The sequence below is a fragment of the Corvus hawaiiensis genome, chromosome 11, assembly GCF_020740725.1.
Source record: "Corvus hawaiiensis isolate bCorHaw1 chromosome 11, bCorHaw1.pri.cur, whole genome shotgun sequence".
NCBI classification, from domain to species: Eukaryota; Metazoa; Chordata; class Aves; order Passeriformes; family Corvidae; genus Corvus; species Corvus hawaiiensis.
Genome location: NC_063223.1, coordinates 14,244,024 through 14,268,631, shown reverse-complemented (window position 1 = coordinate 14,268,631; position 24,608 = coordinate 14,244,024). Strand labels below are relative to the sequence as shown.

General features: G+C 41.9%; 2 protein-coding genes across 5 annotated transcripts in view; one reads left to right on the top strand and one right to left on the bottom strand.

Moving 5' to 3' along the window:
* The window catches only part of KBTBD12 (kelch repeat and BTB domain containing 12), a 40,309-nt gene that overhangs the window by 6,124 nt on the left and 9,577 nt on the right, over positions 1–24,608 (bottom strand). The window contains exons 3-5 of one of the 2 annotated variants that reach the window (XM_048315242.1): positions 23,933–24,203; positions 20,623–20,773; positions 9,061–9,258 (exon numbers count right to left, since the gene is read on the bottom strand). In XM_048315242.1, the coding sequence (XP_048171199.1) occupies positions 9,061–9,258; positions 20,623–20,773; positions 23,933–24,203 (620 nt within the window). The remainder of the gene's footprint in view (positions 1–9,060; positions 9,259–20,622; positions 20,774–23,932; positions 24,204–24,608) is intronic. The other variant, XM_048315243.1, reaches the window with a different exon arrangement.
* Positions 9,180–24,608, top strand: part of MGLL (monoglyceride lipase) — a 100,780-nt gene continuing 85,351 nt past the window's right edge. Inside the window, exons 1-2 of one of the 3 annotated variants that reach the window (XM_048315246.1) lie at positions 9,180–9,271; positions 9,371–9,496. In XM_048315246.1, the coding sequence (XP_048171203.1) occupies positions 9,478–9,496 (19 nt within the window). In that variant the 5' untranslated portion in view covers positions 9,180–9,271; positions 9,371–9,477. Of the gene's footprint in view, positions 9,272–9,370; positions 9,497–24,608 lie in introns of those variants that run through there. The other 2 variants (XM_048315244.1, XM_048315245.1) reach the window with 2 other exon arrangements.

Here is a 24,608-nt window from a genome sequence, read left to right as displayed (position 1 = left end):
TAACACTGAGCCTACAAATCCATCTCTTCCCAGTGACAAGACTCAAGTTATACCTGAAAATGTTTAATTCGTAAGTGTTAAAACTGTATTTTATATATGCAAATACAGTAGTCAAAGCAAAATAAATCTAATCTTTAAATTATCTTTTGTGTTCTGGTCTGCAAACAAAACACTTTCCCACAATTATTTTTTCTTTTGAATGTGCAGAAAAAAAGAAAAAATATATTAATTTTCTGTAAGGGATTGCCTGTACTCCATATACACAATCATGTTTTTTCTTGGAAAGGTTTATCATTCACTCCACAAATATGGCCAGACTTCATTTTATGCAGTAAGTTTTCTCATGCCATTTGAATCAGGATTGAACATAAATCAGGATGAACGATTCTTGGAAAGACCCCCAGTATGACTGCAGGCAACATAAATATTTGATCTGCTTTTTCATCTGTTTTCTTTTCTGGTTTTTTTTTGGTTTGTTTTTTTTTTTTTTTTTCCACATTCCATTTCTGATTTGGAGGCTGGGAAGAAAGGAACAACTTTCCATATGACAATAATATTTATTATCACTTTTGGGGTTTTTTTTGACCTTTCTTTCTCATTTGTAACTGAAAATTCAGGTACAATTATTAGGTTTTGAGTTGGGAGGGCTAAAGGGAGGCAGATGTAGAAGAATTAAGCAATATGCTTAGGAGGTAGAAAATCCATAGTTCATCCAGGACTATTAACCATGCAGCTATTATGTTTTTCAGCCAAGATAAATAAATTCACTCTGCTGTAGCCTGCTCAGTGTCCAGAGGATTAAACTAAAAAAAAAAACCAATTCATTCTGTATTTCCATTCACTGGAGTTAAATCTATGGCAGGTTTGCTGAAATGGGGTTGGTATTTCATTGTTTCTTCCAGAAGCCCATTGACATCAGCTGGGATGTTTGCTCCAGCCTAGGAATGAGGAGGCAGAGTTGTGGAGACAGTGAGAGCATGTGCCAAGTCAGAAGTCATGATGCCTCTGCATCAGTGCAGGGCAAAGATATCCAAAGGATTTTGGGACAAGCTCACCTGCCTTCTAGCAGTGACAGAGCTACACTGACACACTGTTAGATGGCCAGCAGCACCTCAGCAACTTCATCCAGACCAGGGCCACCTTGTGTGCTGGGGGAAGTCTCAGTGTCACATCTGTCCTTGAGCTCTGTGCCCTGAGACATCTTCACACAAGCCACCTGCCTGAGCTCCTCCTGATGTTGGTTCTCAGGCTGACACAACATCTTTTCCTTCCCAGTCTGAAGGTTCCTAATAAGCTCTGTGTTCTTTTGCCATAAATCAATTTATATTAAAAAATTAAAAGATACCAAACCTGTGGCAGTTAAAATGCTGCCTGCTCTGCTCTTGCCCTGGAAAAAAACACTTAAACATCACAAGGTGCTTGCTGATTCAACAGTCCTTGAAATATTTACTCAGCTGTTTCTTTCACTTCTTTCCCCAGTTCTTGACACGAAACAGCCACCCAGAGCTGCCTTGGAGCAGTTCAGCCTCCACTGCTGGTTTTTACCTATTTTTTCATGCCATTATCTGTACCAGAGAATGATTTCAAACATATGGGACTAGCCTCTGCTACTTATCTTCCTTGCCACTAATAGCTGCTTTCATAATTACATGAGGCAGAGTTAGGTGACCTGGGAATTCATGTTTGTGTTGCAATGGGATAGAAGTGCATTTAGATCATTACCACCAGATGTCCTGGCTCCTCATTTGCAGTAGGAAAAATATTAAGTTCATCAAGTCTATGGCCTTCAATCCCATTTGTGTGCGTGAGCTGCCCCCTAACTCCACCAGCCTCTCTGGCGTGACACAGCCAGCAGCTTGTGGGGTCAGGGACATCCATCATCTGTGCCTATGGGCAGAAGCAGGCAGAGAATACACAGGAGAGGGAACTTTGCTTGGCTGTTTAACACGCTGGCCAGCCTTCATGATGTGAAGTACCAAGGCAGTGTATCCCACCAGACACAGCCAAAGCTGGGAGGAAGGTTGGGGCTTGAATTTACCACTGTGGCAGCTTACTGTTTTCAGAGCACCTGCATGGAGTAAGGTAAGATACTCATTCTCATAGACAGGTCCTCTCTCCTCCTGATGTGCTGTTTAATTCTTCAGGACCATGGTTCCATGATCCCCATTCCCTTATAAATCAATGTATACTAAATCTAAAAAAAAAAATGTAGAAGAATGGGCTAGTTTACAGAAGGGAACTTCTAATTCAGTTGCTTTAACTGTTAGCCTTGGGCTTGATCCAGCTACTTAAGCTTGTAACATCTTTCCAGATTTTGCCTGTTTTTCATGGCCAAGGCCTGCTTCAGGCACAATGTTACAAGCAGGTGATAGCAGGATCACAGGTTCCAGAGGCAGCAGGCTCAGTGCTCTCCAAGTCAATGCAATGTGAACACATAGAGTAAAAACTGCAAATCAGAGTGAGAACTACTGGGCTCAGCCCATCCTGAAATACTGTTTCTAAATGCCTTACAATAGGTTCATACATTATTTATAGAGGATATAAAACATGTTTAGACTGTATGCATGACAGGCAGTTATGAACACAATAGAAGATGTCATACATGGCTACAAGCCACATTTCTAAACGACCTATTGACCTCTTCAGCAATTAATTAAAATGCATTAAAATATCTATTAATCATTCATTAACTCTTTATAAACAATAAATGAGCCTTAGTAAGAAGCAGGCCTGACCTGCTAATACCATGCTTCCAGAGAGTGAGTAGGTCAAATTTAGATGTGAAATGAGCAGGTGCTGTTGCCCAGCAATTCCCCTGACCTGATTTGGCCTCGTTTATAGCAGCACATTCCCAGCTAATGAGCAGGGTAGAGGGGCAGCCCTCCCTGGGCAGGCAGCATTTGCAGAGGTCTCTCCCAGTGCCAGCAGCTCATGCTGGTGCTGAGGGAGAATTTGGTGAAAGGTCAAGCAGCATTTTTTGGGGTGGACACAGCTCGAGGGCTGCAGAGCCATGGCAGTGCCTGCAGCCCTGAGCAGAGTCCTGTGTTGAGCAAAATGCAGAGGCCCTGAACCCCTTCCATTGGTGGGAATATTTATTCAAATGGCAGCAACTGTGGGCAGGAAAACTTTAATTATTCATCTGTGCCCAGTAAATTTTAACAGAGGGAAACAAACAGTGCTGCAGATAAGCAGCCCGGGGTTTGAACCTCTGCTTTATTTAGCTGGGAACATGGGAAGGTGCTGGAGAAACAGGTTTTGTTCCAATCTCTCAACCCCCAAGCTTCACAAGTGCAGTATTTACTGTGCCAGACTCCTTAATATGTCTATATTTAATTCCGGTAATGTTCCATAACCACTATAATAAAAAACAAGCACTAGAGTGATTCTCCATCTAAATCACGTAATGGAGGAGACTAAGGGGAACAACTTTTATGGGAGATTAGTCAAAATAAATAACTATTAAGCCAGTCCACTGTTAGGAGCGGGCAGTGTGGAGATAAAAACTCATTATCTCAGCCGGAATACAGTAATTACTGCACAGTTCTGCACTGCTGCAAGCAGAGCTGCTTCTATTCCAATGCAAGAATTGCAGTTTATGTAAATGAGGAAGAATAGACTAGAAAATTAAACCATGATAAGTTTTTGTTCTTGTTTTTTTTTTTAACAATCAAAATTAACACAGGTAATAGGACCCTGTATCACTGTCACCTATCCTGGGTAACAATTGCAAAAACAAAGTAATTTATATTCTGGAATGTCCAGTTCATAGATATTTCTTCCCTTTTCCCTTCCTCTGGCTGTAACACTATTTAAGCGAAAAATTGATTTCTACTTGACATCAGTAAGTAAATAACAAAACTGGATTAAGCAGCTCTGGTCCCACACAAGGCTAAACACATTACAGAAATTTTCAACATACATGGTAGGGAAGCAGTATATTCACCTCCTCTGCTCTAAGCTGCATAGGAGGGAGATGGCAAAACTGCCAGTTCAAAGAAAGACAGTCCACATCAAGCCCCATTATTTGATGAAATTATAAGACCTTTTAGGGGATACGTGCTGCTAAGAGCAGATTGGTTAAATATTTCATAATTTGCATTGAGGTGGTTGTACCTGTACTTTGCACATCAGTTGATGTCACATGGGTGACAGTATCACAGCAAAGATGGCATTTTAATTAATAGCATAGAATCATTGGAAAATCCCTCTAGGATCACCAAGTCCAACCATTAACCCAGCACTGCCGAGCTACCACTAAATCCATGTTCCTCAGTGCCCCAACTACGTGGCTTTTAAGCACTTCCAGGAATGGTGATTCCACCACTGACCTAGACCACCCGTTCCAGTGTTTGTCAATGTTTTTGGTGGAGAAATTTTCCTCAATATCCAATCTAAACCTTCCCAGGTCCAACATAAGGCTGTTTCCTCTTGTCCTGTTACTTGTTACCTGGGAGAAGAGCCCAACCCTCACCTGGCTACAATCTCCTTTCAGGTGTTGTAGAGCCATAAGGTCCCCCCTGAGCCTCCTTTTCTCCAGGCTAAACACCCCCAGCTACTCCCAAGGAGACTTGTGCTCCAGCCCCTTCCCCAGCTCTGTTGCCCTTCTCTGGACACACTCCAGCACCTCAGTGTCTTTTGTGTAGTGAGGGGCCCAAAACTGAACCCAGGATTTGAGGTGTGGCATCATCAGTGCCCAGTACGGGGGGACAGTCAGGCCCTGGTCCTCCTGATACAGCCAGGATGCTTCGAGTTTAAAAAAAAAATCAACTCTGGATTTCAATTTCTTAGTTCAAATCTATGAAACAGGAAGCTGGACCAACATCTGTAGCCTGAAACTAAACCAACAATCTCCAGCCCCCAGACACAGGCTACAAGGGACAGTGACAGCAGATGACATGGTCCCAGCAAACAGGCACATACCCTTGCTTTCATTACTTTCACCAGAAAACATGTTTATAATGCTCAGAAGCAGTCAAAAAGAAAGGGAACCTGATCTGGCAGGCATTTTAAAAGGGTGTAATCCTGCATACCTGAAGAACTACTTCCCCCCATCATCAGGGAGCCACACTAATGAGGCTGGTTCTGCTGGGCACAGGCTGATGTCAGTAGCTGTCAGCCTGTGCAAGTGACAGGCTTTAGTTCAATGCAAAGGAAATAAAACATGTCAACAAGAATACTGTACAGTCAGGCTGCAAAGGCTGGCTTAAAATCTGCAGTTGCAGCAGGAGATGTGGCAGTATTTTAGCAGAAATCTGGCTGGCTGTTGCACACTGAGCCCTGCTGAGTATTCATACTAGGGGTAATGTTTTCACTCCGTGCAGAACTCTGAACTAATGGAAAAAACCCATTTAAAATATGTCTGATTATCTTGAGGAATGCTAAAACAGTGTTGGAAAATGACAGCATTCACGACACAAGGCTGCATGAGCTGGAGCTAAGACAAGCAGATTAATGCCTGCCTAAAATTATAGTTTTAGTAGAAAATGAGCTAATTTGTGTAAACTACTGGCCAACAGATGAAGTTTTGCAAGTCTTGCTAAGGAGGAAACAGATTCAAAACAAGAAGTGGGTTTTTTGGGTACTTAGGACTGTAGGAACATGCAGCATTCATCAGCTGGTGATGCAATACAGAGGTCTCTCAGGTGTTTGCACCATCAAACCATAGACACCAAGTTCCTGATGTGTTTGCCCTAGGTAAGCCAAGTTAGAGTCCCTTACATCCTGATTAAAACATGAAGCTTTATGAGACAGGAGAGCTCCTCAGGGTTCTGAATTTCTTTCTGCTCTTTCAGAGCAGATATACAGCACCAGGCATCTGAATCTCCCTCTGAAGTGTCTGAGGTTTTCCATCTGCTGCAGGGAGCCTGGGGTTACCAAGGTCTTAGTGTAGGCACTGCAGAGAAGTGTCTAAGATTCAGCTGAATTAATCCCCTTTCCTCTTCTGTGGCCACACTTTGAACAAACTTCTAACATCAACAGGGGAAGCCTTACAAGCTTTACCAACCTACCTCAACACTGAAAAATATTCCTTGCGGTTCAGAGGAAGCTTGAACACACTTTGGAGTTCACTCATCTTTTAGAAGGGCTCCTATTGCTACTGTTAGCTGGCCGAGCTGACTTCCCTCTGGAGTAGCTGCAGTTTTTATTCCTCTGCTCCTGGGGATGAAGATAGGGCTGCAGCACTTGTTCTGCCTTCAGGCAGACAAGGACTTGTGACAGGCAATACATATGGAATGGGAAACCTGGCATCACAAAGCTTCAATTGTCATATGGGACTCAGAAAAGATGGTAGCTGAGCAGTACTCATCCTTTCATCCAAATTTAGGGCCCTTTAAGCAGTTAACAGCTGCTTTTCAGCTTTGGCTGCAGCATCTCTGGGCTCTAATGATCCATTTAGGTCTGCAGGCACGCAGGAAGGCATATAGAGCATGACGCGTACCAGTAAAAAAAATAACATGCAACAATGTCTTTACTAGGTCAACTTCCTGCTGGATCAAGAGTGGGTTTAAGCAAATGCAAAGGCAAAAAGCAAAAGTGAAGGCTGAAGAGTTTGGGACAGATCTGTACTATAGACAGGGTTAGTTTCAGTCTCATAGGCTAAGACTTTGCATTGCAGCAATGATTTTGGCTTCTTTTCTTTTTTTTTTTCTCTGCTGTGCTTATTCTTGAATGTTCACAGCAGCCCTTTGGCGTTTCAGCAGGCAGAAAACCCAAAGACTACAGCTGTGCTTCCAGCTTGTTCCAAGAACTCCACTTGGCTGAAACTAAATTACAATGTTTTGTAAAATTGGAATATCCTCTTTCAGTCACATCCCTCACAAAAACCAAAGTGACATGCCAAGAAGCCCAAAAGACTAAAACCAAACAAACGCATTCTAAAATAACCCTATCTGCTACCAAAGCAGCAGCAGCACATGCTGTTCTGTACCTTGAAGCTGCTGAGCAGCTGTAATTGTGAAAGTGCAGAGTCAAGTCGCCCTCTCCAAGCTCGCATGTGACAGGAATAACCCTCTCTCACTCCACCCTTCATCCCCAAAGAGTACATCAGGCAAGAGCCCTTTCCAGCCTGAAGAGAGTGTGTGGCCAGGGAGAGAAGCCAGCTAGGTGACCTCTTCAGGTTCAGCTTATGGCCTCCACCCATCCTTGTCTTGATGAAGGTAGCTGGAAGCTGTTCTTGTTGTGACCGTTTAGAAAGCCCTTTTCTTGTAGTAACGTGAAAGACAGATTAAGAAGCCTGACTTTAAGGCACAGGTTCCTCTCAACTCCCAAAATATGTGCTTACATTTGGTTTGACAGTGACACTCTTATTTTGGCTCCCTCGTTAATAGACACCATAGCAATGTCTAACAACACAACCACACGGTACTTCTCTACTGGTATACAGAATGCACACGTAGGGGGTCAGGATTCAGGTTGCACAGGTAACTGCAAAACTGGCATTTTCTAACTTTGATTTCTTGTTTTCCAATCTAAATAACACTATTAGTGCAGAGGAGTTCTATGCATAATTATATAGATTGCAATGGTAGAGGGAGGAATCAGGACCCCGTTGAGCTGGCATTATACAAATATACAAAAGATGGCCTTTTTGAAATCCACAGGAGGACTTTCAACCTCTCCCAGAACAACCACTCTTTATACATGACTCAGTGACAGAATGTGGTGGTATTATCCAGAAGGGTTTTTTATGGCTCTGAAGCTACCCTAGTCAGAAAATCTCAATCTGTTAGTCATCTTGAACAAAATTGCTTCATTTGTCAGTGCTAATGATCACAGAGTCATCAAATTGTTTTGGATGGAAAAGACCTTTAAGATCATCCTGTCCAACCATTAACCCAGCACTGCCAAGCCCACCTCTAAACCGTGTACCCAAGTTCCACATCCACACGTCTTTTGCATCCCTCCAGGGATGGTGACTCAACAACTTCCCAAGATTAGCCTTTTGAAATTTTTACCCACTAACTTTAGGCTTTTATAATATTGCTGAGAAAGAGACAACTAGGATGGCACAGGTTTGCTATGGAAACACAGTGATTTGTCATAAGCGTAATTGGTCTGACATCACAGAACTTCCATCAGAGACAACATGAGAGCATTCCTGCTAGAGAGCTGCCCAACAATTGTTTTCAAGAAGCAGCTTCCTCAAGCAGTAGCAAGTGAAGGTAGAAGGCAAGTTGTGAACTAGCAGATGAAAATCATCATTCTAAAATAACAGCAGCTTTAAGTTTAGACACTGTTATACAAGTAAAAGTGTAATGAGAAGGACATATCTCCCAGTGATAATATGTGACCATTCCTGGTCAACAGTGAGGCTGACATGACATTTATTAGCAGCAGGTTACTGCTATTGCTATCTGTGCTATTGCTTTCTCCTAGAAAGGAATTTGGGATAGCAGCTGTAGCAGAATCATTTTAAGTGTATTTGTTTTGCAATCCCATGCATTTATAATGAAAAAAATATAGGTTATATACACTGGAGATCTAGACAGAGCTAAGCAAAATTGGAAGGAAGAAGACTTAAAAGAAGAAAGGTGTCCATGGGGCTAGGATTATTTGAAATCACCAGATCTGGAACTTTAGTCTCTTTGTATCTCAGTTCCCTACCCGGGGTACTCATTAAGTACACAAGCTTTTCAACACTGATTGCGAAAAGCATGTAAGTAAATAGGCAGAGTGAGATAACATGGCTAAGGACTGATGGACAGGGCCTTATTCTTCAACAAATATGCCCAAGTTCTCTTATGTCCATAAAACACTAAGCTACTGATTTCTGTAACTCTAAATGTAAATCCAGAATAATTCTGCTGAGGTTTTAGATTTGGACAGGTTTAGCACAGATCAGAAAAATCCTTAAAGTTTCATGTTTTGTTAAGGAAAAAAAAGCAAAGGTCAAACAGAAAACGATTCATATTGACATTAGGAGCTGGCAGTCCAAAGAGCAGAATCAGGTTCTGTGTTTCCAGGGCATGCCAGTGCCACCTGACAGGGTTGATCACTCATCGGGTCAGTCGGTGTCCAGTGACTTTAACTACACAGGGAATGTCGGACTCATTTTAGTACCTGCTCCATGAAATCCTCCACAGAGGTAGAGCTTCCCTTCCACAGAGCCTGCGCTGGTAGAGTTTGTTCGTAAGGAGAGGAGGGGAGAAGGCATAGGGGGTCCATCCCTCCAAAAGTCTCCATCAGGGTTATAAATCTCCACTGCATCAAGACATTTCCGTGTCTGTCCTCTGTCATAACCAAGGCACCCAATTCCTCCTGCAAAAGATACGTAGGTCAAATGTAGCAGTCTCATGCTCTGCTGAAAAATACATTGCTGGCTGCTTTTTCTGTTTGCATCTTCTCATCTCCCACTCTTTCCTCTTTGCAGCTTCAGAAGTTTGTGAGAGAACACAAAACAGAAGCTACAGGACGTTATCCACAGACACCAAAGCAAGATCCTTTCTGAAGTCTCGTATCAAAGGAAGGACAAGCAGAATGTCTTCAAAACACAAAGGTATTTTGTTTTGTTTTCTTCCCATATAGTAGAAATTGTCATAATTATTTGTTCTATTTGCTGGACAAATTGCAGTGGATCAAAACCTATTTTTCAAATACCGTTGGTGGATTTGACCCTCTCACATGTTAACCAACAATCATTTGCATTTGTTGGTTAGTTTTCTACAATAAAAGAAAAAAATTACACCTATCTCTTAAGGCAAATTACACCTATTTCCTAAGGCAAATGAACTTCCAGGAACAAACTCATGCAACACATGGGAGTGCCAGCTGAGTGATTAGCAACAAGCCCTACTGTTGAATGGTTAATTAGGGTGCTTGAAGTCAGTGTGCAGGATTGAAGCAGATCTGCTGGGACAGGCTGCAGATACACCTGGGATCCTCATGCACACTGGAAACACTGTACCCTGATAGTGCTGTGCAAACACTGCCTTTCCAAATCCCTTCCAGTGATCAAATCCACGTTTTGAATGCACAGCCTTTGGTTCTCGGGAATTAATATGCTGACGTCCCCGCGCAGGTTTTCCATCTGCCAATGGACACAATACCCTGTAATGAGCACTGATGGCGTTCTTTTGTGCATGTGTGTGTTTGTGACCACTTTTAAACATAAAATGACTGCAGTAGGCAAGCCATTTCCACATGAGGGCTGGCATTCCAGATACACGTGTAGGGCTTTCAATTGTGTAAATCCAAAATGCATTGTAAGCATGTAATTAAGCCCTTGCATATGCAAAGGGAAAGGACTGCAAGTGCAACCTGTGCTGGTTCAGCTGCTTTTAAAATATATTGCCCCTAGTGCTGTTAAGCTGGTCTGTCAGAGAAATGAGCCCCTAGTGCTCCAAGTTCTACTTGCATATGATTTTTCATCTACCTCTTAAAATGGACAGTGTTATTTTTTAAGTCTTTTGCGCATTCTCCAAAAGTGTTTGCAAGAGGCAGCTACCTATAAATGGGGACCACAATGCTCCAGGTTTGCTAGCACTGTATTCCTGATCTGTATTTTAGAGCCAGGCAAAGATAAAATCAGTTAAACCTCCATCAGAGCAGAAAATTTAGAATAAAATTCAGCGTCCATTATCATCAGCAGGAAGTTTTCCTCTGCCTGAAATTAACAGCATTTTATTTCGTTCAATATTTGAATTTGAAAACCTTCACTGAGTTTGGTTTTCAGCTCCCTTTCCAGCACAGCAAATCCTGACTTGCCTCAATAGGACCACCAGGAAGGTCCTTGCAGTTTGTACTAGATACCCCTTAGTGTGTGCTTACACCAGGCTGGCATCCAAATGTGTTCAGTATTACCTTAACACCCTCAACTAAAGCAGAATTTGCTCTAATGGGCTCCTCCTCTGAGGCTTGATTCACCTAAGATAGCTGGGGTAGGGATTAACTGTGGTCATGGAATTTTGCTAATCATTTCCATGCCAAAAAGGGAAGCATCACCCTGCTGAGCCCTTCTCATGACAGAGTCTCACTGAGCTATTCCTTGGGGTATTTCAGAATTCAGACATTTACTTATTGTATTGTTCTTTATGCCAGAAGCATTATCCTCTCCTATGCAGTCTTTTCCACTACTCCTTAATGCCTCATTAAAGAGGTGCCACTCTTAGGACAGGACAATATACCCCTAAATTTATCAAGAAAGGCTTTATGAGCTAATAACATTTTTTAACTGATCAGGCTATTTAATTAATTGCTTATCTCATAGGGTTTCTTATTGTACAGCTTCCATTGGCAGATTCACAGAGTACAGCATGCAAGACAATTTGCCACCAGTTTATGTACAGTCCACAGACTGCAGTGCAACGCAGAGAGAGATTCTCAAGGCAGTTTTAACTGGGAATCAATAATATTAAAACTCCCCACTGACTAAACTGATCCTTTCAAAACACAGCTTTGTGGTGCGAAAGACAGATGGCTGCTGGTTATCAAGCTAGATATTCTTAAATTAGCCCAGGTGTTACTGAAGAACATGCACTCACCCAAAAGAAAAGTCTTCATCTGAAAAATGAAAAAGGTCCTTGTTCAATCAGAGGAATAAATGGTACCAGTTAGGGAATGCATGCAGCGTGTCAGAAACCAATAACTTTGCTGATTGCCTTATTATTTCAAGCAGGGAAGGGGAGGTGAACAAAATGGCCCTGAACTTTTCTAGAAGCATAATAGCTGTTTATTTCTTACTGTGTTTTTATTGTAATTTTCTAAATAGAGTAACTGTGGGGCAAGGTAACTTCAGAAAGAACACAGATAATCAGGTACAAAACTGACACAGCAGTCAGTGACTTTTTGCAAAAAAACCTCACAACCATTACCTGTTAGTGAAGACATTCAGTTGCCAGTCCAGGGGATCCACCACCAAACATTTTTCCTGTATAGTTATTAGAAATGTAGCTTTTCTATTGGTGCATCTTTTCAAAAATGTCAGAGCTACTACATGTTTTCAAGCATTTATGAAACCTTCATGGGGTGGTTTAAGCAACTTATATTTAACCTCCTTTAATCCTGTCTTTATCAGAGACAGTCCTGAAGGTACAAAATATCTCTATTTTATTTAAGCCCTGCACAGATATTCCAGCTAAATCCAATTTCATATTCAATTTACAAGAACAAAAATAAGTTCTCAACAAATAGACAGGAAAAAGGAAAAAATCAGAGGGGAGTAAAACTTAATTTTCAAGCTTAGAAAAAGAGCATTCTGGAAAACAAGAAATCACGAACTTCAACCTCCTCTCCTAAAGCAATGCTAACACTGAAATGTAACAAACAAAGGAACTGAGGATATCAGACTCTCTGAGCACTGCTTTGCAGTGTTCCCAGATGCAGTAGTTGAGAATTACTCCTGTGAGAAAATGTATTTCTTCCTCTATGGAAATGGATGTCTCCAGACTCTTTCCAAAGAACCGAATAAAAAAATCAGCAACAACAACAAAGTCTCAAATTTAAATGAATTCACATCTACAACCAAGTGAAGGAATCTCACATTAACCAGGCTATTCATCATCCACAGTGTATATACCAGGCAAAACTTCAAATTGGCAGGAAAAAACCCCTTGCTGTGTCAGACAACTCTGGCCTCTGTCTGCTCCATCATTCAAAAATCCAGATCATCCTGTCCCACTGGCTTCTTCATTCAGATTTATGAAACTATTAGGAATGCAAGTGGAGACGTAGGGACTAAAGTTAAGACCATGAAGATTGTCTTTAGCTCAGGTTCTCTGGATAGAGCTGCAGAAGAACTGAGCTCATGTTCTGCTCCCACAGGAGCCCCTGCATAAAGTGGAGGAGACTTTTAGGGAGCTAAGGCAGGATGCAGAAAAGAGGGCATAGGGGTTTATGTAATTTGAGGGATATTCTTGTGCCAAGTGATCCATCAGCAGTGTGTGGTGTACTTGTGATTGTGCCTTAAGCCACCCAGAACTATAGATGGGGTCAGTAAAACACACCTGCTGCAGTCACAGCCTCCTGGGAGTCCCAGCAGGTGTGCCAAGGGCAGCAATGCCTATTTCCATGCCCATGGTGTGGGGAGGGTCCCTCATTAAGCCACACCCATGAAGAGCAGGTAAATTCAACCCCACCCAGTTCAATTCTCTGCCCAAAGCCCAATTATGTGTCCTTTGTGCAGGGAAGATGGATTTCTCACTGGGAGATTTGAACACTTCTGTCATTATCACATTGATCACACCAGAGGATTTAGTCCCAGAACTCAGTCTTCCCTTCCCTTACGAACACATCCTTTCAACACTTTAGGCTTTTTACACTATGCACTTTCCCTAGGAGGTATTTCAGATGCTGCTGAAGTACTAAAAAATTCCAATGAAGCCACCTTTGTGTTCCCCAGCCCATTAATGCTTGAGAGCTTTCCATGTCACACTTGGATGAGTCTGCAATCAAACATATTTTCAAGGGCACTCTATAAGCAGTGGTTCTAATGGACTTTAAATTTAACATGAAGCTCCATTAGTAAAATAAATATATAAATAAAATACGTGATCTTTATTAAGAAGTCAGGATAAAGAAGACAAGCCTTTGATGCAAGAAGGCAGGGCAGGCGACGTGATTAGCACATCTTCAGCATTTCAGTGAGGCACGGTTCTGTGCCATGCTCTGCCCACACACTGCTCGTAGCTGGCTGAAAGCAAAGCACCCACCTTGGGCTGGGGTCAGCTGCCTCTCCCTTACCCCGTGCTCATTTGAGAAGAGCAAATGTAATTTAGAGCCACATCAGCCCTAATAACAGCACAGCCTTCCAGCACTTGGAATGTGTAAGTGACGGCGAAGTGGTGAAGAGTCACTGGAAATAATTGGTTCAGCAGGTGCAAAGGCAAAAACTGCTTTAGGGATCTCTGAGTATTTCTATAGGAGTGAGCCTGACAAGCAGTTGAGTTCCAAGAAACAGGGAACATTCCAGCACCCACTGACTTCACCCGTGTCCCCAATACAAAGCGGGCACTGCCACAGAGCAATTGCACTTCTAAGTCACATCCACACCGAGCTCTTACGGAATTAAATTTGCCAGGCAGCCAAGTCCAACAAGGACAATTTCTTTTCCTCCAGGAAAACCACACAGATGTTAAGTCTAGATTGCTCATTGCACAGACAGGATGGTTGAACAAAATAACTCCTACAAGGTGGCTGGGGGTCCACACAGGGCTGTGCTCCATTGAGACTGGCTACTAGATTCACACCTTAGTGCTCCCCTGCCAACAGACGTCTGAAATTAGACATGCACTGCTGTCTCTCAGACAGGGCAGTGTATCAGGGAACAACAAGAGCAGAGCTGTTTCCAAAGGGAAGTTGAGGCAGGTCATGAGCTCACCGTGAGGGCACAGCTCCACAGAGCCTGAGACAGGCAATTGCAGAAGGTCCTACCAGCAGGTGTCAGGCAAAAAGGCAAGGAAGGAGCTGACCCCTCAGGCCTGTGTTTAACAGATGCTCCTGGACCTGTGGGCAAAAGGGGTGGGTGGAGGTCCCAGGTGATGCTGCTCAGGATGATCAAGACCTGTTAGTGCCCTCAGGGTACTCACTGTTATTTATCCTAAAACTGAGTCCTCAGATCACAATACCAAGCAATGTGTACTCTCACTAATGCGTCTTTGAATTTTTATCAAAGGAACCTGGGAAATGGGTCAAAAAAAAAAAAAAAAAGTGACTCTTCAACAAGCAAATTAAATCCAAGCTTTGTCTCCTGTAATTCATTATTAAATTGATCTCTGGAATGCACAATGGATTTAATAGTGCTAATCTCTTAGGTAACATTTCCGTTCATTACCAGCACTCAAGCTGAGTCTCAGCAGTTACATTTGCCTCTCACTGTCTGCTAAGCAGGGCTGCATAGCTGGTGTCTCAGAGAAATGAGGGAGCCATAAACCAGCTCTGGCAGGCACTTCCAAAGATGAAACTGAGGAGCACTGTCAGCCTTTGCTAACCCAGAGCACAGCAGATGAGGCAATGCAGCTCGTAGAAGACATGAGGCCAAAAGATTGATTGGAGGCAGGGCTGAAAAAACAGATGATTGTCTTCCTAAACATGGTCAATATTTCAGATACAGGTCCTTCTTTTCTCATGAAATGCCTTTTCTAATTCCCTTTGATAATTCTTAAATGTGTAGAAAGCAGTTCCAATCTCATCTATCAGACCAATTATTTTGCCTATTTTTGTTCCTCCCTGCACATGGGTGCTTTGGAGGCTGTTGCACAGGTATAAAAGCTCAGAATCAGACCCATAAGCTGCTACTTGTCAGAAGTCCAAAGCATATTTATAAATAGACATGTTTATTTTAAAAGAAAGCGTTATTCAAATGCACAGTTAATACTCAAGCATGAAAGCTAAAATGTCTCCTTCCAGCTCCTCCTACACACACTTTCTTTTCCAGAGAGACCCCAAAGTACATATTCAAATAAGTATTTTATGATCAAGACATTCAGTATTTAATTGAACTTCATTTAACTGTTTAAAACTTTTAAAAGAAGCTTTCAGCAAGAACCTGGGGGGAAAAATCCCCAAGTTGTAAGAGGTAGGATGCCAGTCTGAGGAGGATAAACAAAAATTCTTTGGCTCCTAAATCTTCCCTAATAGGATTTCTCTTTTGAGTCCTTCAATACGTTATTATTTATAAAGCAGGAATTATAGAGCATAAAAGCAACACATGGTTAAAGCTGTCACGGTGATACAACATTTTTTTACCAGTGACCTGTATTTCAGAGACAGTAGTTCTACTGAGTGTGTTTTAACATAAGTAATGAATATGGCGTTCGAATGCATTCGTTTGGATAATTTTCCTAATTTGTATGTTGGCTGTGATAAGTTTTCAGAGAAGTAGCTGGAAAGGATATTTTTTTAAGTGAGAGATTAAAATGCATGACCTTAAATAGAGCCCTCCCATCTGGTTTTCTTCCAAAAGTGTCTCAATTGCCTCTGTCATTAAGAACACAATACTGCTCTTTCTTGGGCTTTCCAACGAATATAGTTATGTTCTTGGGAAAATATGAAGAGAAAGAGCTGAGACCAGTGAAAAGAGATGAATAGGAGAAAGGATTTTGAGCCTTAGGAAATGCTGTTCATTTACTTATGAGGATTATGTATGGTGTATAAATAGCATGAGATTCTCTAGGAACATTACACAACAAACAGACAATTATATTGCAGGACTGCTGATTAAGACACACGGTACAGGTTCTTGAACAATGCTATTACTCAGACCAAAAACTCTGATCTATTTCTCATTTTCCTTCCATCAGTGTGACTCTAGAATAATTCTGTTTAAGTCATTAGGGTTTTACATACTGGAGCTGGCAATTAGGCCGGGAAGGTTTTTGGACAGTGACTATGTACTCTGTGCTGTGCCAATAGGGCTTTTCAGAAATTAACACTTCAAAGGCTAAGCATCAGGTTCTGATCTGGGTGAGAATAAAATGAGCCTGACACAACACAACTGCCATCAGCAGGCTACTTACTAGAGATTTACACCTACATGGATGAGAACAAAAATTAGACTTGTCTATCAAAGAGTCTGCTACTGCACCTTATTCAAAGCTAGTATTCCATCGATTCTTTCTGCTTCGTATTTATGATAGAAATTGCATTTATACATCACAGACATTAGAGAGGATCACTTTTCTCTGCAGTGATTTTTCATTTATGCTCTGGAGTCCCTCGATGTGCTGACACCTGTGTAAGTTGTACAGGAAGACAGAGATCCAGCTGGAAAGAACTGACAACCTTACTTCATTTAAAGACTTTGTTTTCAAGACTTGCTTGAAAGAAATCTCATCTGTCTGCATCACTACTTTATGTGCCCAGCTAGAACTATCTCTTTATTTCATGTTTTTGTTCCTGGGAAGCAGGGTGTGGTCCTCCAGGCATACAGAAGATATCTTGCATTTACCTGTTTCCACCTTGCCTCCCTTCCTTTCCTTCCTCTACCTGCAGCAGCCCCCAGCGGATCTCCTTAGCTGAGTGCAGACTGCAGGATGCCTGTGGAGATGATGCACTCCAAAAGAAACAAGAATGATAGGAGAAGTGGGGGATACCTGTGGGAACCCAAGCAGTGCCATTCCATGCTTCTGAATGGCCCCTTCACTGAGTGTCCCCTGACTGGGGCTGCACAGGAGCCCATTAGATGTTAGATGCACACACACTTCACCTTTAGGAGCGGGGAGGGTATCAATAGCAAGGGTAGAGACTCAACAGAAGTCTCTCTCTCATCTGTAGCACAAAAGCTTAGTCATTATGCCTGAGCTATCTCTGAGACCACTGCATGAGAACAACCTACGAGCTATGATCCTCTTCAGAACATGTCTTTTTGCACAAATCACCCTTGACAGCATCTTTCTAGACTCCCAGAGTGCCCAACACGCCTTATGAAGCAGGGTGCTGTCTGAGGGATCCACACCTTTGGGGAGCCTGCAATGGTTTTACTACCCTCATGACAGTTGCTATTCTTTGCTCTGTCACTATCAACCTCCGTTCTTTCCATTCCCATTCTCTCCTGAATGTCATCTGCATGATCAAGTACCACATCAGCCAGATTAGGAGCACTTTCACTGCCTCCCTTTCAATGCCATGAATTGCCCGTTCCCCCGGCCGGGGTTACCATCTCAGCTGTGTCCAAGGGGGAACCAGACGCACCTCACAGCCCAGCAGCCTGAGAACTCACAAGGTAACAAGAACCTGTCACCACGGATAAACCATGGAATGCAGCTTTTCTGTGTGAGGATTCATTACAGCTGGCAAGTGTGAGTTTACAGCTGGAGATGAGGCCACATGTGGTATCTGCAGAATAAGGTGCCAGTATCATGTCTGTATCACTGTTTCCAACCAGAGTTCATTTGGAAATTGCTTCACCACTTTGAGAGGTCTTGGAAAATTCTTTAATCTCTCCACACAGTTTTCAGACTGTGATGGTTAACATTTAACAACCATGTTGTATTCTTAATTTTAACAGATAAATCTCTATTTCCACCCCTACTCTTACAGGTGGATTTAAACCAGCATATTCAAAGGCAGAATTTGTTGACAAATCATTTTTGGCTCAGTGTCAGGCCTGTCTTTCAATTAAAAAATTAGTTGTAATATTATTTGACTTCCTAAGAAAACAAGACTTGTGCAATTCTTCTCACTATATGTGTGTTCTCTATCTGCATTTACATTATTTTCTCTACCTTACATAGCTGTTGTGCCTGTTGGCCAGTTTCAACTAAATTTTGCAGATTTATGGATGTTAAAGTTCTTACAAGGTTTGTGAAAACTGGCAATGAGGAGTTTGTGAAAGCAGCCCAGACCTAGGTCAAAATGTCTTCTCTGCAACTACTATTCCTGCTACCTGATAGTAACTCATCTGTGTCTGCACTTGCTGCAGTTACACCTTGAGTGGGAAGAGCATCAGAAGGGAGGCAGGCTCAGAAATATAATGGTAAAACCAGCCCAATCTTCCTAAGAAATCTGGTCCTTGGAGCAGCGTGTGAGCTTTGTTACCCTTGTAGAAATTGCAAGCAAGTTTGTCCATTACAGTGAAATTACCCCAGATTTACACTGTCAAAACTGGGAACAAACACTGCCTTTATGAATGTTTAGTTAGACTTAGTAGCAGGAGTGAAGGGTCCAGTGCAGCAAACTGTTAATCTCAGCATTAAGTGCATTGGTTCCCTTAGGAATGGGCTCAAATAAAGACTGCCATGGGAAGGTGTGTGAACCAGCAAAGTAGTGGAGACAGAGGAAAACCCTGTTACCACCCATGTGCAGATCAGACTGTAGCAAAGATTTTCTCTCACACACACACAGAATTATTGGTATTGGCCAGCAGGTAAGAAAGAATTCAAGTTAGTGTTCAGCTCCCTGAATACTGCAGCACTGGCTGCTACACATACAAAACCAAGGCTTTCTATTTTTTAACATTAGCAAAATGCTTCTGAAGGTCCGTGAGACCATGAACTTTCCTCAATGCCACTTAAACAGGCACTTTCCAGATTTAAGGCTGTGTTTTGTGTTCAATCGGTACACTTCATTACTGTAATCACTCAGATATGCTTCTTGCTTTGTGAGATTTTGAGGGAAAAAAATGGATGCAGTTTTCCCCATTAGCCACTCCTTTTCCTTGTGCCAGTGTCAGGCTTGCTGTGAAGAGGACTGTCAAATTTGTTTTATCACATGCATCCCAAGGCGGCTCCTTTTTTTTGCTCCCTGACTCCCTGTGTCATCACAGCCTTCAAGGTCTTGATCTCAGAGCACTTCTTACTGAAACGCATGAGTGCTGCTGTTCTCTTCCCAGCTATTCCAGCTGCTTCTGCTGCCCCATTAGAGCATCAGTGTCAGTATAAATAATTATATATATTTAACCTTTTACAAAGCATGAAGTCTCCACATTTTCAAAGCACCTTTGAACCTGGGCAGCCAACACTCTCTTTATTTAACAGCACACTGACATTCTCTATCACTAACCTTTGACAATAATGACACGGCTTTCTGTTTGCAAAACTCTTTTCCATATGGGCTTCTTTCACCCTTCCTCCTGGTTCTGCCTATGAGCCTCTCTCAACCCACTTAAGATAAAGAAATTGCTCTAAAAGAAGACAAATGCAGCATTAAAGCCACTTTCCTCTTCTGCTTCAAAGACACCTTTCCTGCATACATCCCCTGCAAAGCACTCTCTGTATTATGTTGCAGGAACAAACTCTGCTTTATCCCTGGTGTTTAACAACCCAGACAAAGCCAGAACACCCTGATACAGGAGGTGTATTAAGTTGATAAGACTGTATTTTTGTGTTCACTTTGATAAGCTTGTAAGCAGGGGTAGTTTGAAGCAGAAGGGATTGAAATGTCCTGAGGTACTGAAGTGATTGCTGCTTTCTTCCTGCCTAAAGCTGCCCGTGAGACCACGGGAGCATGGAAGGGCATGAATCACTCACAGCCCACCTGTAGACTGATTGACTGGATGAACTTTTTTCCCGCTTCTCCAAGAACTTTCCAGTCATATATCTATGTACAATAAGATTTTGGGGCAAAAGATTTTGGGGTAGGTAGGAGGTTATTGAACTCATTTGCACAAATTATAAAACTTTTGGTCAAAGTATTGTTTTGAAATAAAAACCGAAAGGATTCAACTGAAAATTGACAAAAGGAAATATTTATATTTTTTTAAAAATGCACTGTGTTGAGGTAGGTGGAAGAGAATAATTCACTGAGTTTTATCAGGAAACACTCATGATGTTGGTTTTGGGAAATCCAAATTTTCTTTATCCTTATCCTTTCCTTCACTGTGCTGCATATGTTCCTTAGCATTTCACTGCTCACCTGTGAAATGGTGCTTACAAGGCTTCTCTACTCACCTTTAAAAATTCATTATTTGTGACACACACTGATACCCCAAAGAAAAGTATCTTAAAAAGTGAAGTACCTTTGTTGCACAAATCCAGAACACTAAACATCGCATAATTTAATCTACATAATTTACAGAAGGAAGAAATAATGTGGGGAACAAATAACTTTTGAAAAACACTCTCCATTTAGTACGAGGTACTTTGTCCTACAGTACATCACAAAGGGTGAGATATTTCACTTCACAAAGGCAAATTGCTGGAAAGAAGAAAAAGTCATGGTGCTATCTGTTAAGAATCTGTTTCCTCTTACCCAAGACATAAATCTCCCCGTTGACTACGGCTGTGCTGAAGCGGTACTTGGAGAACTTCATTGGAGCTCTTTCCGTCCATTTGTCTTGGCCCGGGTCGTACCGAAACGTTCTGTTACTTAATCGATCCGGCTCCTCGTCAGGCAGATCCATCTGTATGAAATATGACAGCCATGTAATAATACAACATTCGGAGCCCTCTGCACATGCCTGCAGGCAATTAATCACAGCAGACAGCTCGGCAGATAAATAGCATAAACACATCAATTACAGCTGCAGGGGATTGCACTCCCCAGGGTTTAACAGCACCCATGGCTGGTGGCTGGGAGTCCGCTGGAGAAGGCAAGGGAATAAGTGGGTATCTATATCCTGCAGCAATAAAGCCAAGGATTTGGGTACTAACAGTACATTCAGGGTTAGGGTTAAGGTTCCCAGCTCTGGAAGAACATATCCCTACCACAAGGCTGCTGTACAGTCTTAATAATAATGAGGGAAAACCACTTCATCTTCTTTTCCCTGCTAAATGTTGAAATCTCTTTCCACTATTACTCAGGCTGTACTGTGAGTCTCAGTCAGGTACTTTGCTGGCCTTTCTCAGGCCTACATATATTTCTCTCTATCTCTGTATGTCTATATCTCTATATCTATATATCTATCTATGTATATTATCCTAATAAACATATGCATGTTTATTTAGTCAGCCGAAGCACAGTAATGTTCAACAGCTGTAATTTCAATAGTTTTCATACTAAGTTCCTAACCCCCTCACTATATCTTTGCTGCCATAACACTGTTTTTATACTCACTCCTACTCCTCTTGTTCTCTCTAATCTTCTTTCCCCTTCTCTGCCTGTCTTATACAATGCAGGGAACTCAGAGGCTGTTTTCTGGGTATGACATCCTTGAATGTTAGCAGTGGGATGTGGAGGGAGGATCCTGAAATATTTTGGGATGAAAGTTTTCACATAGAGAGAGTGAGAAGGAGAGAAGTACTTTGCTTGCTTGTGATGGTGTTATATGTGTCCTTGTTTTTCTTGTTATTTTTCTTTCCCAAAAGACCTTTCCAACACTAATGTCATGAACAAGATAGTAGGAGGCAAACTACAGAGTAAATATATAGCCCCTTGGTTATTCCCTGTAAGTGCCTGGGGCTTGTTCTTTCTCTGTGGTAAGTGTGAAACACTAATTTATTCACTGAAAGAGGGGTATTTGAAAGCTGTGTATTTTCAGCACAGACTAAACATGTACTTAGGAGAAGACGCCACTTGACGTGCTGTAAATTCACAGCCAACCTCATTTTTGTGGTAACGTTCTCCTCGGAGTGTACCCTGTGCTCTCTGTGTACAGAAAACATAACTTCCTGCAGCCCTTCTCTGTGTCTCAGGGGTCTGAAATCTTCCTCTCAGCCTCACCAAACACTTTCTTCCATTTTAACAGGTCCCAGTTACAAGGCTGGGTTACTTTGGCCTCAGAGACCAGACCAAAGCTGAGCAGAGCAGCGCTGCTGTGAGCGAGTCCTTGCCCTCTTAAGCTGTCATTTTATGTCCTGGCTTGACTTTGTCTTGTCTTGTTTCAATTACAAAGCCTGAGTGGGAAGGGAACATGTATTTATCCCTGTCCTGTAATGGACACGTGCATTTAGGGCACTCTGTCAATGCTGTCGTTAGTGTTTGTTCAGGATTGACAGAACATTCAGTGCTGCTCCAGCACAGGGACAGCCCCTGCCTTGGCCAGCTCATTTGCTTTCCCAGTGCAGCTGTTGTAGCCCCACATACACAATCACTGCATCTGACAGGGGGAAGATAGATGGTACCAGAAGAATTCAGCACTCTGCAGTGCTAGTCTTAAAGCACTTTTTGGAGAACTTTAGCTAATTTATTCTGGTCTGCTCAGGTACAGCATAATCTTACAAAACTGTGGGTTTTGATCAACTGCTGTTAATCTGCTCATCTCAAACCTATTTATATATAAAATCAGACTCCCATGCATTGTTACTGATAGTGCTGGTAGGCAGGTATCCACTTAAGGTGTTTTTTTAAAAATGATTCTTGACTCAATATTCCTGACTTGGGCTTCAAAGTCACTTTTCCCTCTCACAATATGTTCTGGAAAAAAGCCTAACAAAGCTGATTGTCTGACTTGAACATCTATCTTTGTTATATGATATACCTTTCTGTTTGAGTTTTTTTACTGACAGATTGTTTCTACATAAAGTGTTTTTGTACTTTAGTTCTTTAAATATGAGATACCCTTGCACAGTTGTTTCTGCATCAGAAATATTCTCTGATCTTTCTGCTGTGTCCTTGGGGACTCCCTCACTCAAAATATCCAAAGAGGTGGAAGTCTTGTTAGCTGAATGCATCTCACTTTTAAATACTTTGAACAGTAATTTATTTCAAGAGCTCAGAAACCATTGAGTTGTTATGACAGTTTGAACATATTGCAACGAGGATTACAGATGCTCCACTTCATTGTCAAGTGAACGTGGGGCTTTTTCCTGAGCACTCAAATTTAAAATTCACCAAGCAGTACATAAAAGTGGGCTAGATTCTTAAAGAAAGATATTTGACACTGGGAGCAACTGGAGGGAGCAATCAGTGCCCCTGAGATCCATCATCCTTGTAGCATAGTTCTGTATAATCTCTCTACTACTGAACGTGTATCTGTGGCCCTGCTGAAAATCCCTGTAAAAACTTTACATGGCCAAGCAATGCAACAGAAACAAATAAATGGATTGGTTAAAGGACTCTCTTTCCCAGAGAATGCTTTGACTTTTCATTTAAAATGTAATGTAATGAAAATCAAATAAATTAACTTTAGTTAACCAGGGAAGCTTCCCAAGAAATCGAGGTGAACTTTAAATGTCATATGTAAATCTGAAGTCCCTGTCCCTGAAGTGTACCTGTGTACACGCTTTTTGAAAACAGGGCACAGTTAAGGGTCCCTGTATTAGTAAATAACATTAGTTACTATATCTAATAAAATTAAGAGGATGGTAAATAAGGAATAGAAAGGCTGGAACCTATAACGACAAAGGAGATGTATTTTAAACGCTTGCCCACTGTCCACATCTCTGTGCATAAAAACTGCCCTCCCTGAAGTTGGTGTTTACGGTGAGGATGGCATAGATGGATATTACTCCTCTTCAGCCTGTTTAATTTTCCTACAAAATAGGTTTAATCAGAGGAATGTGAGCGATTTATTCTTCTCTTATCACTGATGCAATTTTCCCATGCAAGAACCACTGTAAAATTACACAACACTGCTTTGTTAGTGCACAAAGCAAACAAAGTAAATGGCACAATTCTCAACCTGTGGTGTCCATCCACCCAGCACGTACAGCTTGTCCTTCACTGTCACCACCATGTGGCAGGCCAATGGCACTGGCAGAGGCGCCGTGCTCCTCCAGGTGCCTTGCTCCATGGAGTACTTCTCCACACAGTTTGTGACCAGATACTGATTTTTCACTTTCATTTGCCCTCCTATTATGTAGAGGTCGTTGTGGGCAGTGCCCAGTGCGTAGAGCTCACGGAGCTGGGTGGTGCACAGACTGTGCCAAAAGTGGTTTCCTCGCTGGTGGTATCTGTAGGAAAATCCAGAGTTGTAAATGCCCTGGTTCACCCAGGTCCCATCAGCCTGTTTGGAAATGTTACCCACTTTAATCGTCAGTGTTTAACTCAGTACAATGAAAGAGGAGCTCTCTCCTTCACAGAGAAGTTATAAAATTGAGCCCAATATTTGCAAGATCAAGTAGTTTTAGTATGAGGGATCCTAGACATCCTTTCAAAAATATTTGACCCTAATTAAGGTAAGAAGTCACTTATTTCTGCATGTGCTGCTCAATCACAGTTTCTGCTGAAATTAGTGGGAGCAGTGAGAGCTCAACACTGCTGAAAATAAGGCCACTTCACCTGCCTCAATATGGATTGATTTGATCAAATTTAAGCATTTGCATTTGAAAATGCTGTCACCATTTTAAAATTCTATC